This window comes from Colius striatus, chromosome 15 (genome assembly GCF_028858725.1).
Source record: "Colius striatus isolate bColStr4 chromosome 15, bColStr4.1.hap1, whole genome shotgun sequence".
In the NCBI taxonomy this organism is placed as follows: domain Eukaryota; kingdom Metazoa; phylum Chordata; class Aves; order Coliiformes; family Coliidae; genus Colius; species Colius striatus.
In genome coordinates, this window is record NC_084773.1 from 13,547,891 (window position 1) to 13,566,640 (window position 18,750).

Genomic DNA, 18,750 nt, shown 5'->3' on the forward strand with positions numbered 1-18,750 from the left:
TTTCTCCTCTTCTCCATCTGTTGCTTGACTTATTTTCCTTCATTATGTTAGCAATCAGCAGCTAACCCACAGTGGGCTTCTTCCTGTGTGGGGCTCTGAACATGGCAGATCTTGCCGAGAGAGCGTTCCACACGATTGGCTCCCATGCATGTTGCCTGCTGCTGCAAGCAGGACTCTTGTACCAGTCTAGTCCTTACATGATTGCCATCCTATTAGAAGCTTTACATGTTCATTGATTTGCAGAAGTGTTTTCTATCACCTTCAGCTCCTGAAGCATTGTGACAATGCATTAAAGGGAACAGAGACAGGAAAGATCTTAGGAAGTGTTATATTTCTTGTTATACCGCATTACCTGACAAAACAGTAACTCTATAAGTTTATCTTGGCTAGCCTGTAACAAAGCCTTGGGTTGTATGAATTGCCATACTGCTAAAAGATCTAATTTTTCTATGATATAATAGCTCATATTCAATAACCAAATCAAAAAGCACAACATGGAGTAAACACTTTGTACTAAACTCAGTAGCTACCTGATTTTGCCAGCACTTTATTTCAATTTAGGCCAAGGGATGATTTTAAAAGGTTTGTTCCCAAGCACACAATTCAGAAAAACATGAATTACTACTCAGAGCAGTATTTTGATTCAATGCTGTTAGTTGTCTCAGCTGAAATTCCAGCTTGATGACATCCAAAGGTCCAATAAAATTTTTCATGGAAGAATCCCGCATTTGTAGAAGATAATAAAATTGTTTAGCTGCAGCTCCGGGGCTACTGAGAACTGGAGGATGGGGTCTGTCTTTCTCGGATGCTTCTTAGGTCACAGGATGCTTTTCAAACACTTTGTCACCTGAGAAATATCAAACATAACAAAGTTACATATAATAGTATCTTTGATCTGTATTAGTACCACAAAATGTAAGACTTTTGCTAACGAGTTAGAGCTCATCAATGCGTTCCAACAGGAAACACCTACAGTGATAGGCAAAAGGAAATGCTCAGCGTTAAATCCACACACAGCACATTTCAGCTCCTATTATAGCCTGTGCAATAAAGGAGAAAATCCTTGCACACAACTATTTTAAAATTATGTATCAGAGCAAGAAAAGAGAACATTTATTTGATTTATTATCTACTTTCTCAATAAAGTTCACTTCCAAATAATACTTACACCTACCTTTCACATTGTGCTTTTCATTCCTAAGTCACAAAGCACCCTCTAAAGGAGGTCAGGATCAGCTTGCAAAAAAACAAACATGAAGTAAAGCCACCTTTCTGATATCCCAGAGTAAGACAGCACAGTCCCCAGCTCTGTTAACCACTAGTCATAGGAACAAAGGATTAGAAAGGGTATCTTGTGTCATCACATACAGCTTCTTGCTCTTCAAATCAATTTTGCTATAATAAGCTCATGTAAGAGTCTTTGGGGCACACAATCTCTTATGTAAGCTCCTACAAATGCTCTTTCAAAATCATCATCTCTTGTATATCCTCATCTATCCTGACCCTGTGGTAGGACTCTACTTAATGCCAAAGTATCAAACCAGTGATTTGGAACCATCACCCTGCAAATGCCCCCAGTCTCACACAATGGTGTATTTCTTCACATTTTCTGCAATTTTATGTACTTCTTGGTGGTCCACCCTAGGAAAAAAACCTGTAATAGGTGCCATGACAGACCTGGAAGGTGTTCCTGAAGGAGAGAAATAGCTGAGAGTCTGACAACTGTATCTGACTGCAGCTCTGAAAGCTGTGTGTAAAATCTCTGCACCAACTCCTGGCCAGTTGTTATTGCAGTGTTAACTGAAGGCTTGAAGCAGCCCCAGGTGCTAACACAAACAAGGCATTTTGGTTTACCCCTGCACATATCTGTCCTTTCCTGTAGCGACTGACATCCTGGTAAACAATGAAGCCTCAAGTGTTCTCAGTCCAATATATTTCCAACGTCCATCACCCCCTTCCTATTTCAAATAACTACTTACTGGAGCAGTTATTAATGCCTTTCCACCTACACAGCCTAGATACCGAAACTCACACAAAGGCAGCTTTTAAGCTTTAAGGTCACGTTTGAGTTGCTGGTGAGAGTGTCTCTCTGGGCAGTTCTATTATGCAGCAGCTACAGCAATAGGATAACATGATACAAACCTCTGCTAATAATTGAGCCTGAAGTGGGCTTTTTGCTTGGTATCTTCAGTTTTGTACCTTCACTTCAGAGCATGTTTAGAGCTGGCTTCAATCCTCAGAAAATTATTTCAGCTTATTAAACACAAAGCTGTTACCCAACTGTTAGACGAGGGCACGGCCCCCAAACTCATTTCCCGGGGCTGTGTGTGAGGTTTGGATCTTTGCTGCTGTTGCGGCTGCAACTCCCCAGCCGCCCACTTCTTTGTTTGGTTGTCTTTTCTCACTGAAACATATGTTTCCCCTTTCGATGGCATTTTGAGCAACAGTTTCCATTGTATGCCCTTCTTGACTGACAGTTTGATGGCAGCCTGTACATTACTTGGCACGTGTTTTGTGAATCTGCTTGAAGGAGGGTCTGGCTGCTTAAGAAGTGCATCCTTTTGCAGTTTTGGAGGGCAAGAGATTAGCACCATTTTAGCACAGGTTTGGGTCTAAAAGTACTTGACCACAGTTGATGTCATCCTCATTTGAAGCTCAGCATTGTTCTGTACTCTGACTCTTTTATCCTCAGTCCTGGGACACAACGTCCATCGCTTATGCTCGGCTTTCCTCATTTTCCTCTCTCAGAGCATGAGACATGATGAATCAAGAATAGATCAGACTGAAAATACTTTGTATTTGACAGACAGCCTAGGTAAGCACTCAGGCTGCTGGATATGCAAGTTAAGAGAACGCCTGGCCCTCTGTCAGCTTTCTTTGCTAACAGTAATACATTTGCTGCTTTGCCTTTATGAAGTACAACCTTGTCTGTGTCTCTGGCCACTATGTTTCTACTGTAGCTGTAATTACAGGATCCAAGCAGTGCTGTATGGAATTCATGCACTCTTTGCAGCTGAATTAAAGAGACACCTATAGGGAAATGGAAGTCCAGAGAATGAGGTGTGTAACTTTCAGAACAGTACTACTTACAGCCTCAAAATAGAAGCCTGGAATAGGTGTGAGTGGGACATCATGTTTATGCTGGCCTCTTGCAGGAGGAAGGCATTTCACTTAGAAGCACAGCTAGCTTTTATCTCAGCTTTGTTTTCATAAGAATAATTATATGCTTCAACCAGAAAAAAAACATCAGCCTTGACGCTGAGGTTGCTGTGTGTTAGCACACCACATTTATTTGGGGAAGCCTTTTGCCCTGAGCCTTCTAGGCTGGGTATTACTACCGTACACAGTCACTGCACTACTTCTGGCTGTTTACATCTTCCCTCAAAGAGATAATTTAATTCCTGTGCATAGACCTTCTCCCTGCTGCAGAGGTGGTGGGTCTGGATGCTTTACACTTCAAAAATAGCAGCAAGGGCCAGATTATGTTTGTCTGTTGGATTTCTATTGATATAAACTTTCCTTGCATTCCATTGAAATGACAAGAAGATTGCTTTGTATGTACTTACTGCAGAAAAAGGAGAATTTTGGGTGAAAAAGCATAGACCCTATGATCTGATCCATCTTCTATTTGCTATTTCCAACTACTTAAAGCATAATGTCACACTGAAATGTGTACTTGGAGGGCTGCACTCTCCAGACAGATTGTTATGATATTTTCCAAGGTGACCTTCATAAAACACGTTTCTTTTGAAGCTTGTATTTCACTCTCAGGTCACAATAGCTTCACAGAGACAAGCAAACCGTCAGCTCCTGCTTTCTAATTAACAGTTCTTGGAGTCTTCTGAGTGGGGGATATAATTAATAGCACTTAAGTCTGGAGTGCAGAGAAATCTATAGCTGATTACTAGGATGTGTATTTACTTAGGGATTACGCAAACAGCTCCTAAGTGTAGCCATGAATAGCTCTTGACAACACTCTCTGGGAAGTCCCCAGGACCAGGCACCATCTTGAGTCTAACTCCAGTTTTAAGCACTCAAAAAATTACCTTGCATATAGAAGTGAGGCTCTGAAACTGAAGGTTCCCTGCCTGCTGAACCCCTTTCCCCTGCTGCCATGCCCCATGCCAGAGTCCACAGCATGTTGTATTTTCTATGAAAAGAGGTTTGCCAGTAGGTTGCCCACAGAGGAGGAGCATCATCTATTGCAGAACATGCCCCTGGCCATGTCTGCGTTGTTACTGTGGCACCCATCACCCAGGGGACAATATGTTCTGTGGTCCACATTGCAGGTGCAGCATCCTCTGAGGTGGACTGTCCTCACTGCAAGGCATGTCCCAGATCTGCTCTATGGACCCACTCCAAGGTATAGTTTTTATATAGTAGTTTTGTTCAGTTTAAAGTGTCAAAAGTAATAGGACAGGTTTTCTTCAGTAAAGCGACCAAAGAAGAGTGTTTTGAGACATCATTACTCGCCTAAATTTAAGGAAAGTGATGGGATTGCACTGGTGCTCACTCTCATGCATGCAGCACAGATTGTCAGAGGTGTTGGAGCAAAATCAGATGCAAGCCAAACTACCAGTTTAAATTCCCTCTGGTCAGTTGCAGCTAACAGTGGTAATTTTCCTGCTAAAGTCAATAGAAGACCATCTTTTCACACATGCTGAGAACTTGGTGCAGAAGAGTTAGCTGTGAGGCAGGATGAGTGCTCTCAAAGAAGGAGAATTGTCTCTTTTGCAGTGGGGTGAAAAAAATGGAATAAAATTCATATTCTCTGACAAAGTTGAAAAGAATATATTCTCCAGAAACACTGCAAGACTGGGGATGAAGGAAAGAACTGACATCAGAAATCCTGCACAATTGTGCAGCCCACATTATTTGGAAAGATTTAAAAATTATTTTTGCATGTTGAATGACACAAAGTATTCAGATGGTTAAGCAATTAAAAGCTATTGAATATTTGTAACTCAAAAGCACTAGGCAACAGAATATCACTGTCAAACCCTTTATGCAAAGGGACATTTTGACATCATACTTAAGGCTGACTACTTTTCTAATGGCATAAAAGTATTACTTCAGTTATGCAGAAAATAGAAAAACTTCTACTGAAACTTGTGCAGCCTGATTTTTTCTTCAGAAACAACACCACAGAGTGAAACTGCCTTTGAAGAGAAACATTTTTCATATACTATCTGAAGGTTAGTAACTCTTTTAATCTTTAGCCTTTTTGCTGGCATGTGTAATTTAAAATGCACAAACCAGACTATCAAAACACTTACCCAGCTATAGATAGTAAGAAAATTTAAAAGGTGCATCTGAAAACAGGCTTGGAAATTAAGACAGAGCATCAAATCTTGCTCTTTGAGTAAAGACTCCATGGATCCACCTCAAAAAGCAGTCACTTATCAAATGCAGCTGACCATGACAGCCCCCACTGAACAAGGAATGACTCCTAAAGAGGTCAAATCTTGGTGTTCCTAAGCAAGAGAGTCACTAACTGGGGCAATGATATATAAAGCATTCTATCTACAGAAAGACTTTTTTACCCTTTTCTTCTCCTTCTCTAGAGCCACATAAAGTTCCTCTGAAATTCAGCTCTGCAGACACAGTGCCCTGAGGTAGCCCCACAGATCTGCACATTCTGGGGATGTTCAAGAAGTGACAAGTTCTTCTATAATGAGATAGGATACAGTGGCATGGGGACATGCTATGAAAGAGCAGAAACACATACAAGACACAAATTCACTCACTGATTTCAGTTTCAACAATTGTACACACAAATAAATTATTTTCAGGGAATTATTTTCTCAAAGGTGTGAACTTAGCAGGGCTCAATGGGGTTAATTTTTTTAAGCAAGTGGCTGGCTATTTCTGAGCAGAAGCGCTCAGCTGGGACTACACAACCAGCCAAGATGGATCAGCCCCAGCAAAAGTCATAGGGAGAGAATCAAGAGCTTCTTGCCTTGCTCAAGTATTTCTCAGGCAAAAAGTCACCTGTAAGTCCTCCTTGATCAGACAGGTAAAAGGTGCTACTGTACCTAGTCAAGTTGTATGGAACTTGTGACAGTTGGTGAAGGACTTGTGATCAATTTAAGAGTACCTGGGAAGGATTTGAAAAACAACTTGCATGGTTTGGCCAGGCTAATCTAATTGAGCTAGGTTTCTTTGAACAAAACACTCGAGGAGAAAAATAATGCATGAGGCCTTAAAAATTGCTATTTATTGGCTTCAGAACACTCACATTCAGCTCCTTCTGACTCCCTGTGCCATGTGAAAAAACTCAAGCCAAATGGCACCCAGGTAAATGTATAAACGGCAAAATAAATCCTTTTTAGGTGAAAACCAAAAATAGCTTCAAAGAAGGATGCATACAACCTTGTTAATTTGCCAAAAGTTTTAAATCTTTGTCACTTGAGAAGCAAGGTTAAGAGAGTAGAAAAAGGCTGAGAAATTCAGAAGGTGCTCAGATATACTTTTATCTGGGGTTCAGAGCCTTAAACCTCAGATACAAAACAATGTCAGGGAGAAGAGATTGACAGTGATACCTTGTGTTGGAAATCACGGATTGGGACTCTGTGTACTGGGCAAAATACTCTCATGGTAATGATGCCAGTAAGATTTAATTTACTAGTCTGTTCTAGGAAAGGTAATGACCTTAATACCATGGAGAACTTATCAAGAGGTCATCCATGCAGACACAGGCTGATTTATTTTCATAATAAATGGAAATAAAAGTCCAGCCATATGAATTTGCTTGCAGGAGTGAATTTATACCATCTATTCAGCTTTGTGTTTAGTATCAGAAGAGCCTAAGAACATTTTATTGCTACACGGGGATTTAATGCTAACCCCTTTGAGACCTCTGCAGAAAAGTATTTCCAATTCATTTCTAACCAGACCAAGAAAACCCCTCCAAACAACCCAAAACATAATGGGGAACTACACAACAATTTTATCCTAAGTGCTGTTTATTTGCTACCGTGCCACAGATAATACATAATGCCTCCCTTCATGGAGAAGAGTACTTACATATGCATTACCTGAGGATATATAAGAAACATATTTCTGAGAAGGTAAAAAGTGAGTGTCTAAATACAAATCCAGCAGCCACCGTGGAAACTTGACTGTGTAGTCCAAACTCTGGGGGTCCCTATGTCCCAGATGCTGAGGACAAGTTTCCTTCACAGATGGGAATTATGAGTGTTACACAGCTTTCTCTGTGCCAGTCCACAGAAGTGTTGGCACAGCTCATTTGACTGGAGAAGACAAGAGCACGGTCATCATGCAAGAAAAAAAGGAGGAAAGAGCCCATTGAACCAGCTCTAATGGAGATGACAGAGTGGCATGGGACATGAGAGCTGACACTGAAGTGTACCACGTGCAGACTGTGTAGTTGAGCTCAAGATTTCTCTAGCTGAGCTGCAAGCAGTGAGTCACAGGCAGAGAGGAGGGATATTTATGGGATTTTGTTCCTTCAGAGGAAAAAATATGAAACAGTCAGAAATGACAGAGAAATGAGAGTGCTGGAAGATGGCAAACAACATATGGGGAAGAGGGGAGAGGGAGCTTTTGGCATCATTGCTGCAGCGTACATCCCAGCGTAACTCATATTGATCTCCGGGGGCTGGTTCATTTCTACTGGAAGAATCTGGCTTCTGGGACTCCAGGTACAAAATGAAAAACTCTCAATTTTTAGAGACACCAATTCTATTGCCTTCCAAGTGTTTTCTTTTTTTCTGTTCCTCCCTGCAAATCTATCTTTTTTTCTTTTAGGTCCAGTGGAAAATTTAGCAGAAAAGGCAGTTTCCCAGCATATTTTCCCAACATTTTCTCCCTCTGTCCTCGAGAAGCCTATGGTGACTTGAATAGAGTTTTCAGTGTTGCAGGAATAAGTCAGTATATAAATCATTACCTCTAATTTTCCTGAAAATACTTCTTCAGAATTGCTGCTTCAGCTGCCATTTCCTCTTCTGTCCTCCACTTGTCAGGAGAATCCTCCTTGTCGTGTCGTTGCAACTTGAGGGAGGAAGAAGATAAAAAAAAGACAGGTCTGTTGATTCCCTTTTTTTTTTCTTCCAAATTGTCATCAAATTCAGGGCATGCCTATATGCAGCCAATCTGACTACTCCATGTGCCTGCAAGGCTGGAGGGACCTGGTCATGAAGGGTAAGGGCTTCTGGTTTAGAGCAGTGACAGTAGTTAAGTGGCTCTGATGATAACGCAAGGTGCCAGGATGGGTGACAGGCAGTGACAGAGTTCACTTTTGAGTCGACGGTGAGATACCTTGTGAATCTTTGTTGCAAAGCTGGTAGGTAAGGTAATAGGATGGCAAACACACTCAGGTATTTTGAAGTGCCCATTACATCAGCAGAGTGAGCTAGGCAGAAGCTGCCTGGACACCTTGTCAGTAATTCATGTAAAATCTTCTCTCTGGCTTTTACTCTGCCCATGGGGCTCCCTTTCCCATCAAAGGCCTATTGTGATAACAAGGCCCTGTTACAGCTGTTTCCCACTGGCAGTTTATATCAGTAGTTTTCTGAATAGATAAATTTCCCTCCCTGCATGCAAGTTATTAGTCCTTCCTTGCCCTTGCTGAAAGTGAGACACATTCCTGATCTAGAAATAAAACCTGTTATTTTACACATAACTATATTTCATTGATGATTTTCTGGGGAACAAACTAAAAATTATGTGAAACGTTTAATTTTTGCCCTTAGCTTGCACAGTATGCCCACAAAAATAAGTTCTGTCCCATATACAGTAAGTATTAAGTGAGATTATCACAGACATGATGATTTTAAATACATCTTTTGCCTCTTCAGAAGAAGGGAGAAGCTGATGGGTTTGCTGCTTTCCAGAAGAAAGGACTTCTATTTTATGGTAAATATAACATGCCAGCATTTCAGTGACTATTTTTACACAAATCCACTCAAAGAATGCCTGACACTCATCAAGTGAAGACTACATTTACAACAGGCAGCAGAACTGTTTGCATTAATGGTTTCAGTATTGAGATTTCCAGTGTGTCTCTAGGTACAGAGCACAGCATAGGTCGTATTAACAGCTTCAGTGCTTCTGAGGTACATCATAATATCAACTTGTTGTTAATGTCACAACCAAAGTTGAAACTAATGAATTTACACCTTTTATTCCTGGACAAATTCTGGTACAGAAGATGAAGCATTATTGAACCTGCCAAGCAACCTGCATTGCTATATATGGCACGTTTAGCAATAAAGTAGGATTGTTAGCATACATCCAGCTCACAAATACTTTTATCTGTGCTGTGTTTCTCCTACTCTGAATTTTGCTGCCAGCTATAGTCCTACGTAGTTTTACATTCTGCTGCACAGATTTCTTCCTGCCTAGCAGATGAAGCTGCATTAGAAAGCTATTTCCTTTCATGCCAATACAATACAGTAGCTGTAGGCAAATTAAAGTATATTACTGTTCGACTAGTAGAGGACTAATCTTCATTGTTACATTAGCTCTAGGTGTATTATAAATCCATCTTGTAATAATGCTACAGAATTATAGAGAATGATTTAAAAGCCAGGAAGTGGCACAGCGTATAAATGGTCAACATGTGTCCTTTGTGTCCATGTGTCTGCTCTCACCCACCGCACACACCTATACAGGGTATAGGTACCACAGCTGAGCTGGCAATGAGAGGGAGCTATAGGAAACAGCATACATCACCCTGTACTTTGCCTGGGCTGTGAGCACTTACACTTCACAAGAGCATGCACCAGGACAAGACAAGGGGTGGTAAATCAATTCTCTGTCTGAGATGTGAGCTGTTTTTCTAAAAAAGCAATGTCTTGCTCATTTGACCTAGCATCAGCAGGAGATACAGCAGGCAACAGCTAGAAAGCAAGGGAGGGCAGCTTCTGCTCCTCAAGGTCTCCTTGTTTAACCTGAAAGAAGTGCTTTAAGTGACGTGATTTGGCTGCCATTCTCCCTTGCTATCCTGTTTCTGTGCAATCCAGGTGAGAGCTGACTCCCGAAGGAGACTAGTAAAGCGGGGATTGGATTTGTTCCCTGTTCAAAAAAACTGAAGTAAACAATAATAAGAAGGCATATCCTGAAATGGCTGTTGTTGTTGTCTAAATTAAAACTGTGTGAAGTTGCAGACCATCGTGCCTTCTCAAAGCTGTCAAAGGAAAGGGTTTCTTTCCCTACATAACTGCTAACCTTTAAAAATAATCAATCTTTGACTTAAGGTTAAAACAGATATATGGGGAGCAGCAATGAATTCTGAAACTTGCCTGGATACCTAACCTACTTCAGCAGCCCTGGCTCCTGGTACACAGCCCATAGTCCCACACAGCAAGCCCCAGCCCAGCACAGAAGCATTCAGCACAGCCTGACCGTTCTCAGCTGCCGCAGGCGTTCATGTGCTGCTCCGATGGAAAAGATGTGTCCACAAAATGTGGACACACTGGGTACGATGAACAACAGACTGCAGTGTTAAATTACTGCCAATGTATTCATTGTTCAACTGACTTGGAGATGAATATTATTTCAGGGGAAAAAAAAAAATCTCTAGGTGTACCCAAACAGGATCCCAGAACTATTCTGTGTTCAAACCTCTTACAGCGTAATTCCTGAAGTGCAATAAGTACTTATCACCCCAATGCCACTTAGTTTCTGATATTATGAAACCAGCACTGTAACCATCTCTGGTGGCTGCCTATCCTTCTTTGCTACCACCACTCTGAAGCTCGAGTACAAGTCAAAACAGATAGGCATTTTGAAGCACAATAATTTAATTATGGATAGTATTACTATATGATGTTCTGGGTGCTAAACATTACATAGGTTCAAGGTCAACAGTACGAATAAATGGAAGAAAAATCACAGAATGGTAGGGGTTGGAAGAGATCTCTAGAGATCATCCAGTCCAACCCTCTGCTAAAGCAGGTTCCCCTCAATCAGGTTGCACAGGAATGCACCCATGTGGGTTTGGAAACCTCTAGAGAAGGAGACTGCACCATCTCTCTGGGCAACCTGTGTCAGGGCTCCCACACAGTAATGAAGTGGAACTTCTTGTGTCCAGCTTGTACCCATTACCCCTTGTTCTGTCACTGGAAACCACAGAAAAAAGACTGGCCCCATTCTCTCAACATCCACCCTTTTGGTATTTGTAAATGTTGGTAAGATCTCCATTCAATCTTCTCCAGGCCAGACAGTCCCAGGTCTCACATCCTTTCCTCCTCAGATGAAAGTACCCTCATCATCTTGGTAGCCCCTCCATGGGATTCTCTCTAGCAGTTCCCTCTCTTTCTTGATCTAGGTAGCCCAGAACTGGATACCACCTCTAATTTAGGGATTCTACTTGGCACAAATTAATGGAGACTGGAAAACACAACAAAGGGACACCTGTGCACCTGCCTGGTTCTTCAAATCTTCTCTTACCATCTGCTAGTGGTCTCTAACAGTGACAAGATATTGTGGGTTTTGTCTCACTTGGTTATTTCATGTGTTATGAAAGGTACTTTTCAACCAGGTTCTCCATGTGAGTACCTTTGTAACCAAAAGCTATTTTATTTAAACTTTTGTCTTTCTAAACAAAAGGACACTAAGAAAGTCTCCATCATATTTTGGCTGTGTTGTAAAGCTACTTTTGGGAAAGAAGAATGTAAATATTTTAGTACTAAATTGTATTGATTTAGAATTCAGGTGGGAAACGAACAGAACAGTCGATACTTGTTTCTATGGGACTTCTGTGTCTTGGAGGGTATTCATATTCATACACACATCCAAGTCCCAGCCGTGCACCTTTACAAACATCTGACGTGCTATTGAAAGTTTGGATTACACAGAGGAAACAACGCTTTCTTGTGCCTAGAGAACACACTAAGATTCTACCCAAAGAAAAGGTAACCCCCCCTCTATTTGCCAGCTATCCATCTGTAAAAAATAGTGATTTCCCCCTGGTCTTTTCCCCAGTCGGACAGAAAAGATGGAGCTGACATCCTTACTCAGATTTATTCAAACACAGACTAGCCTGAAGTCTGTGATACTTCCTGCAGAACAATTCTACTTCTGCAAGCTCGGAAAAGAAAAAAGAAATAAAAAGAAACCAAATCTTATCCAGAGCCCATATCATCTGCCTAACATGTTTTTCCGAGAGAAAGTTTTTGCCCAGAGTTGCCTGGACAACCTGAACAGAGGTGGAGATTGACTGATCCACATCCTCTCAAAAACATTTTGACCACTTTCTCTGTGGTTCCTGTGACAATGCTTCCATATGACCCAAAGGCCTGTAAACAACAACCATTGTCCTTCTTGCTTTACAACAAAACCATTCACCTTCAGAACCCCTTCCCAAGCAAACATGTGCAATTCCACTTGTGATAGGTCACTTCTATTTCAAGTGAAGTGAAAATGGTACATGATGTCACTTCTGTGCAAAACACTAAGTAAAAGGTATAGATTTTGCTCAGGGTGTTCCAAAGACATCCATGAGGTGACAGGAACTTTTGCAGAGCCCTGCAGGGACACTGGGCTCTCCTGACAAGCAGTTTTTGATGGGAAGTAGAAGACTTCTTGTCTTCCCTGAAGCCTAGGTCACTGCAGATGTGGAGCAGGAGAAGCGCAGGGAAGCATAGCCTGTTCTCAGCAACATTACAGGAATGCTGGCCAAATACAGACTAAAATTTACAATCCCTGCACTATGAGAAGGAAGCTATCATGATTGGGGGTGGGGAACAAAAAAAGAAGAAAAAAAATATATGCTTTGGGTGATGCTGGGAGATGGATCTCCATAGTGGTTTACACTGATATGAGCTTAATCTTCTAACTCTAACCCAATCCTTCCCTTCCAGCCTGCACCCCAGAAAGGAAGCAGCATTTCTGGGTATTTGGACATCAATTCTTCCTGCAGGACATGGCACAGGGACTGAGAGGGGGATCTACCTATACATGCAGCCTTGCCAGAGCACATACCAAGGTACAGACAGCTGGCAGCCTATAAAACCTTTCCTATAGAGCTCTAAGCTAGTTACTGTTTTAAAAATACTGGTACTTGGCCTGTTTTTGAAAAAGCAAGCTGATATAAAGCATTACTCCAGATAGATAAGAAGTACTTCTTATATACAAAACTCAGGAAGCCCCAAATACTCTGAAGTCAAACCCATTGTTGTACGACAGGAGTGTCTCAGAAGTGCAAACATTAACAAATAGGTAAGCACCCAGATGAGCATAGCTCAGATAACTCCAAAAGGAGAGGAGAGGATGAGAGAGAGCATGAACATTTCTTTTAGACAATCTCTATTATGCTTTTTCTTTTAATATTCTGAACAAGTGCTGTGACACACATTAGTCAATTCGCTAATCGCAGGTGCCCAGCAAATTACACACTGTATCTGCTCAACATTCTTCAAGCACTGAGACTCTTGTTTATAACTTAGTACATCTTCTTGCCTTGCAGTACAAATAAATGCACTATTTCTAAGATATGCCCTTCTTCAAGCAGATCATTAGTGATGTCTGACTTCTTGGGCTTCCTGATAAATTATCCTCTTCTTTCACCTCAAGCAGAAAATGCTCTTCCACCAATAATCTATGACTGTCAGTCTTGATTACTTGTAAACAGTGGAGCTCTTTGAATATTTCAGCTTGTGAAAAGTGTTCGTTTTCTCACTCATGTCTCCCAGTGTGAGATGCTGGCAGACCTGACAGCTGTGCTTTATGTTATTTTATTAAAGTTGTTAGTGCTGCAGAATGCTCTATGTTTTTATCACTGCAATTCTTAAGGGAAACACAATATTGTTTTATAACACATTCGCATTGGGGAACCTCTCCTCCTTGCCCTTTGCAGTGTAGCCCAGAATTCTTAATGCAGCAGACTATAGGGGACCTGGGTCTATGGCTGTTATTCCAAGTAACATCTATATTATGGTGTGTTCTACTTCTGCCATAACACCAGCAGAAAAGCAAGTTGTGTTAATATAGAGTACTATCCAAAAACATTGGTGGAAAAAGCTTTTATGATAGTTAGCACTATTCTCACTCCCCATGAATATTTACTGTCAGTAGTTAAGAGTTTATAACCTCCAATGCATCGAACTAAAAGAAAAATTATAGTGATGGAGAGTAATTACACCAAACTGCAGCAACACAACAAAACTTGGCTGCTTTGGTGATTACAAAATGTAATAGTATCAAAACCAGTAGCTAACAAAAAAAAGAGACTTTTTGGATGAGGTATTGGGCATTACACTCAGCTGCTGGTGATCATTAGTACCAATACATCTTGGGATACTCAGGTATGTTTTTCAAACTTAATTCCCACATTTGGGTGAAATCTGCAGAGTGATATTTCAGCATCAGATTAACATGTGAACCACAAGGAAGCTGAATGTCTCATCTCCTCAATCTAGGTGCAACCTTTTTCCAGAGATTGGAAACAAAAAGGATCACAGGGCTGCTCCACGTACTTCTTCCTCCAAGTCCTTTATGGACCCTGAGAGGTATGATGAACACACACCCACAGCACAACCCTGTCCCTATTCTTGCACTGCAGCAAGCAGATGTGGTGTAACTTCATCCCAAGCATCTCACCATCATAGAATCATTTAGGGCAGGGCCTCAGAAAACAAAACACAGGCAGAGACAAGTGTGGTGTGGTCCTACTTGACCACCTAAGAGACTACCTACAAGATGATGTGTTAACTCTGCACATGTGCCTGGATGTCCTCACCAGCTGCTGTGGGACCAGGACCCATTTCTTAGCCTCATTTACCGTTGCTCCTGCTCCTCAGCCTGAGCAGCTCAGTGCTTTCCACATCTCTGTGCCCATCTCCATATTTAATTACGGCTACAAGACTGCTGTAATTGAATTGCTCTAATTTACAGTGAACACTGCAGAAAAAAACCCCACATCCTATAATTTTCTCATCTGCTGACTTTGCTTAAGATTCTGTATGATACCAATATCTGCATTTGCATGAATCCCTGATTTTGGGGTGGATTTTACTTGCTGCATTAAATAAAAGTTATTTAATGATATGGAGAAGGAGCCTGAGCTGCCTGCAGTCTACACAAGATATAATTTTTTAACTATCTGCTGGAAAATACTTCTCCAATTGTTTCACCACTTCTGCATGAAATAAGCTGCCACCTCACAGCTGCTGCAAAGCATATATTCCATTAGAAACCTCAGTTTATCAAAGCTGTGTTTTAGAGAGTGGTGTTCTTTTCCCTCCTATTGACTCTTTGTCATAGTGACTGCAAATATTTTTTCATTTTTATTGTTGTGCTTTGGAGAAAGACTTGAACCTCACACTTCATATGGACATATAAATAACTGCACCCTTTTAAGAAAACCACTTAGATGAAGAGAATTCTGTGGGAACACCCATAAAGGTTAAGTAAAACCCTTAAGCATATATGTTTAAGTGCTTTGATAAAATAAAATCTGCAAATGCTGGTTTCTAACAATTCTGCATAGAAAAATGATAAGAAAAAAGGATAAATATAAAAGGTATCCTAAAAAATTTGCTTTTGAAAGTATAAAAGACAAGTAAGCCCATGAGCAGAGCGACAGTTGTATAGAAAACACATTTACCATTCGGTGAAATATGTAGATTGCACCCTGAAGAGCTCAAATCTTGACAGACTTCCAGTTGGACTCCAACTGAGATAGAATTCTTGGAAAGTGAGCATATTACAAAGGAGATATTTGAAGGAATATCCACTGGAGTAAGAAGCCCTGCCAAAGACTTGAGAGAACTGCTATTTACAACCTGATATGAATCCAGGCAAGAATCTATAAAGGTGTTTGGATATATTTTCACCATGCCCATTATCCTTCTAGTTAGCAGATAATGCTATAAACACCTCTGCAGTCTTCCTCACCTGGGAAGAAAAGGTAGCCAGTTCTAGGGAGCTTCATAATGGCATCGGCTAGAGAGGGCTGCCTACATAAGAGAAATGTGTTGAATAGAGACCTAGGTAAGAAATGGCAATGTTATCAATGTGATAACGTTGGAGAAAATGTTATCCTGTGTGCACAGCCTGCCATGCAATATTACTCATTTGGAAAAAGGCTATTTTTAATCAAGGAAAAGCACTTTAATCAAGGAGAGAGTCAGTGATTCAAAAATTTCATGCAGGTGCATGTATTACTTGACTGAAAGTCTTTCCCCAAAGGTCAGAGCTGCAGAGCGATGTGCATGTCCCACTCCAAGAGTAGAGATAACCTCGAGGTGTCTGTTTCAGGCTGATGGATTCTGGCTCCCGACTCAGAGAGTTTCAAAGTCAGAACTTCCCCTGCTAATCTTCTTAACTTTAGACAAATATTTGCCTTACTCTGAGCACACTCAATAAGATTCATGACATGCCAAGGAAGACACGTGTATTAGGGAGGTTGACTTGGTTTATTTGTTGTCTTTGTATTTTTCTACCAGCACAAAGGATATGAGTTGCAGGTTCTACACCAACAGGGCAGAGCCCATTCAGTGTGCAGGGGTATGTGAGTGTGCTCCCATTTCTTTCACTCTCCTCACTACATCTCTGGGAGCTGCAGGATGAGCCAATAATGGTCAGAGCAGAGGGCAAGTTTCTTTTTCTATGAGGAATTAGCTTATTCCTATTAAGCAAATCCCCACTCCCAACAGCACTTTCTGAAATTAAGAAGAAAACATTCAGTCAATGTGTCCTGGAGTAACTCATACTCTGAGTCACTCCATTAACTGTAGGAGGATTTTAAGGAGACTTCAGATGTCTAAAATGACACATACCGCATGCTTGAGGCAAACCACTGAGGTTTCAAAGCCTGTTTTTGTGTATGCTTCTCAGGGGATCCCTCACCTGCCAACAGACCTTCCCAGGGAGGTCTTGTCTGCTTTCCCCACAGTGCTCAGGATCACGGCACTCCTGAATGAAGCTACATCTTCAGGACAGCCCTTTCCCCAAGGCATCCCTCAAATACTTCTTTAGCTGTCAGTCTTGCAGATGCAGGGCCCCCTTGCCTCTGAGATTGCCTCCCCAGGATTTTAGCAGCCAATACCCTCTAGTAAGTAGGCACTAAAATAGGTTGAGGAATAAATTGCTCTCATTTAACATTCACTCTGAAAAATACAGCTGCATTTATTATGTAGCATATTGTTTTATATACTGTTTTGTTATAATAAGTCATGTTTAAAATGTCATGACATTTAAATCAACAGCAGTAAGAGAGAAATGCTGAAAAAGAGCAAGATGATCAAAAAGGATTTGAAAAATCCTGGTGAAACACTATGGGACAAACACCCTCATTATAGCAAAAATATAGTCACAAGGGAGCTTAAAACTCATCGATGAGAAACTCATTGTAGAGAAACCCACTCTGTCCCTCCAATTCTCTGTGTCACTGTGGTTATCCCCAGGTCTGGTGGCTGAGAAGTGGGTGCCACCACCAGCTGGGCACTTGGGATTGGCTGTGGCCAAGTGACTTGGGCACCTGCAGCAAAGTCCTCTTGGTGCTCTGCATCTCCTTGCAGGTTTAGCCTTTTTCCATGCTGCTCTTTGCCACTGAGTCACTGAAATACTTTGAAAAACTCTACTGAACACGTCCTTGGAACTTGTTAATGCCATTTGTCTCAGTGAGGAGCATTATTTCAATGCCTGTGCTAAGTTAAATGAATGAACTTTACATATAAAATAAAAACCGACTTTAATGGGGCTTCATAGCCTTTGAGGAGACACAGAGACCATCTCACCACTGATGATCTACATGCATAATGGCAGAATTTCACCAGAAAGACTTTTAATGTTAAAAAGAAAATAGCTTAGATCAGAGAAGCCACTCTGTTCCTGCAGATTCAGTGCTTATCTTTCATACCAGGTCTGGACCCATATGCCAGATCCCTCACTGCTGCCTCCATGCTCCCTCACTCCCCACCAAGGGAAAAAACAACAACAACAACAACAAAACAGATGGCAATGCAATGAAACATTAAACCCAATCCCAATACCTGAGCCATAACATGAATATTTCACCAAGGTATGGGGTAGAAAAGACAACAAAAATGACATTTGCTGGCATCTTAAGGGATATCTAACCTTGTAATTGCTATAGACACGCTGAAGACACATAGCAGGGAGACCAAGACTATTTAATAAAGGTTGTGTATGTTTTTAAAAATTAGTATCTCAATGTTCCCATTATAACCTGCCAATATGAATGACATTTGCTCAGAGAAATGAAAGAAACTTTAAAAGGCCGACTGCATTAAGGATCTATTGATATTCCACTGACCTAGTGGCATAACAACCAGACAAGTTTTGTCAAGGGCAGATGCCCCAGAGTCTGCAAATTCATCTCTTAAAGTAGTAGTAAGGGGAAAATACCATCTTCAATGTCCAGAATACTTATAAAACCCAGCAGAGGCTCATGTTTCTTGATGCTATGGCAACAGTGGATGGCACCAGACCCAGATGTGGGGGCAGAACTGGAGATGGTCAATCACCCCTCTAGTTTTTCCAGTCAGTTAAAATTGACATAAAACTTACCCAGGAAGTTCTCTTAAGAGACATCATTTATTTTTCTCTTATTGTACAAACTTCACACACATATATTACCCAAAGCAGAATATGGTCTAAGATTCTGTTTGCGATGGATGGGCCCAGGAGGTATAAGCTATGCAAGAGGTCCCTGCACTGCCTTCCCAGCAGTAGTGGAAAGACCCAGTCAAGGGAAGAGGAGAGACAGCAAGGAACAGTTTGCTATTGTTCAGGCACGCTCCTTCATCCCTCAAATGAACC

At 41.2% G+C, this 18,750-nt stretch overlaps 1 protein-coding gene across 2 annotated transcripts in view; it reads right to left on the minus strand.

Annotated features, from left to right (window-relative positions):
* Positions 1-535: 535 nt before the first annotated feature.
* The window catches only part of FHIT (fragile histidine triad diadenosine triphosphatase), a 535,739-nt gene continuing 517,524 nt past the window's right edge, over positions 536-18,750 (minus strand). Inside the window, exons 6-7 of one of the 2 annotated variants that reach the window (XM_062008358.1) lie at positions 7,910-8,013; positions 536-847 (exon numbers count right to left, since the gene is read on the minus strand). In XM_062008358.1, coding sequence (XP_061864342.1) covers positions 7,912-8,013 — 102 coding nt within the window. In that variant the 3' untranslated portion in view covers positions 536-847; positions 7,910-7,911. The remainder of the gene's footprint in view (positions 848-7,909; positions 8,014-18,750) is intronic. The other variant, XM_062008359.1, reaches the window with a different exon arrangement.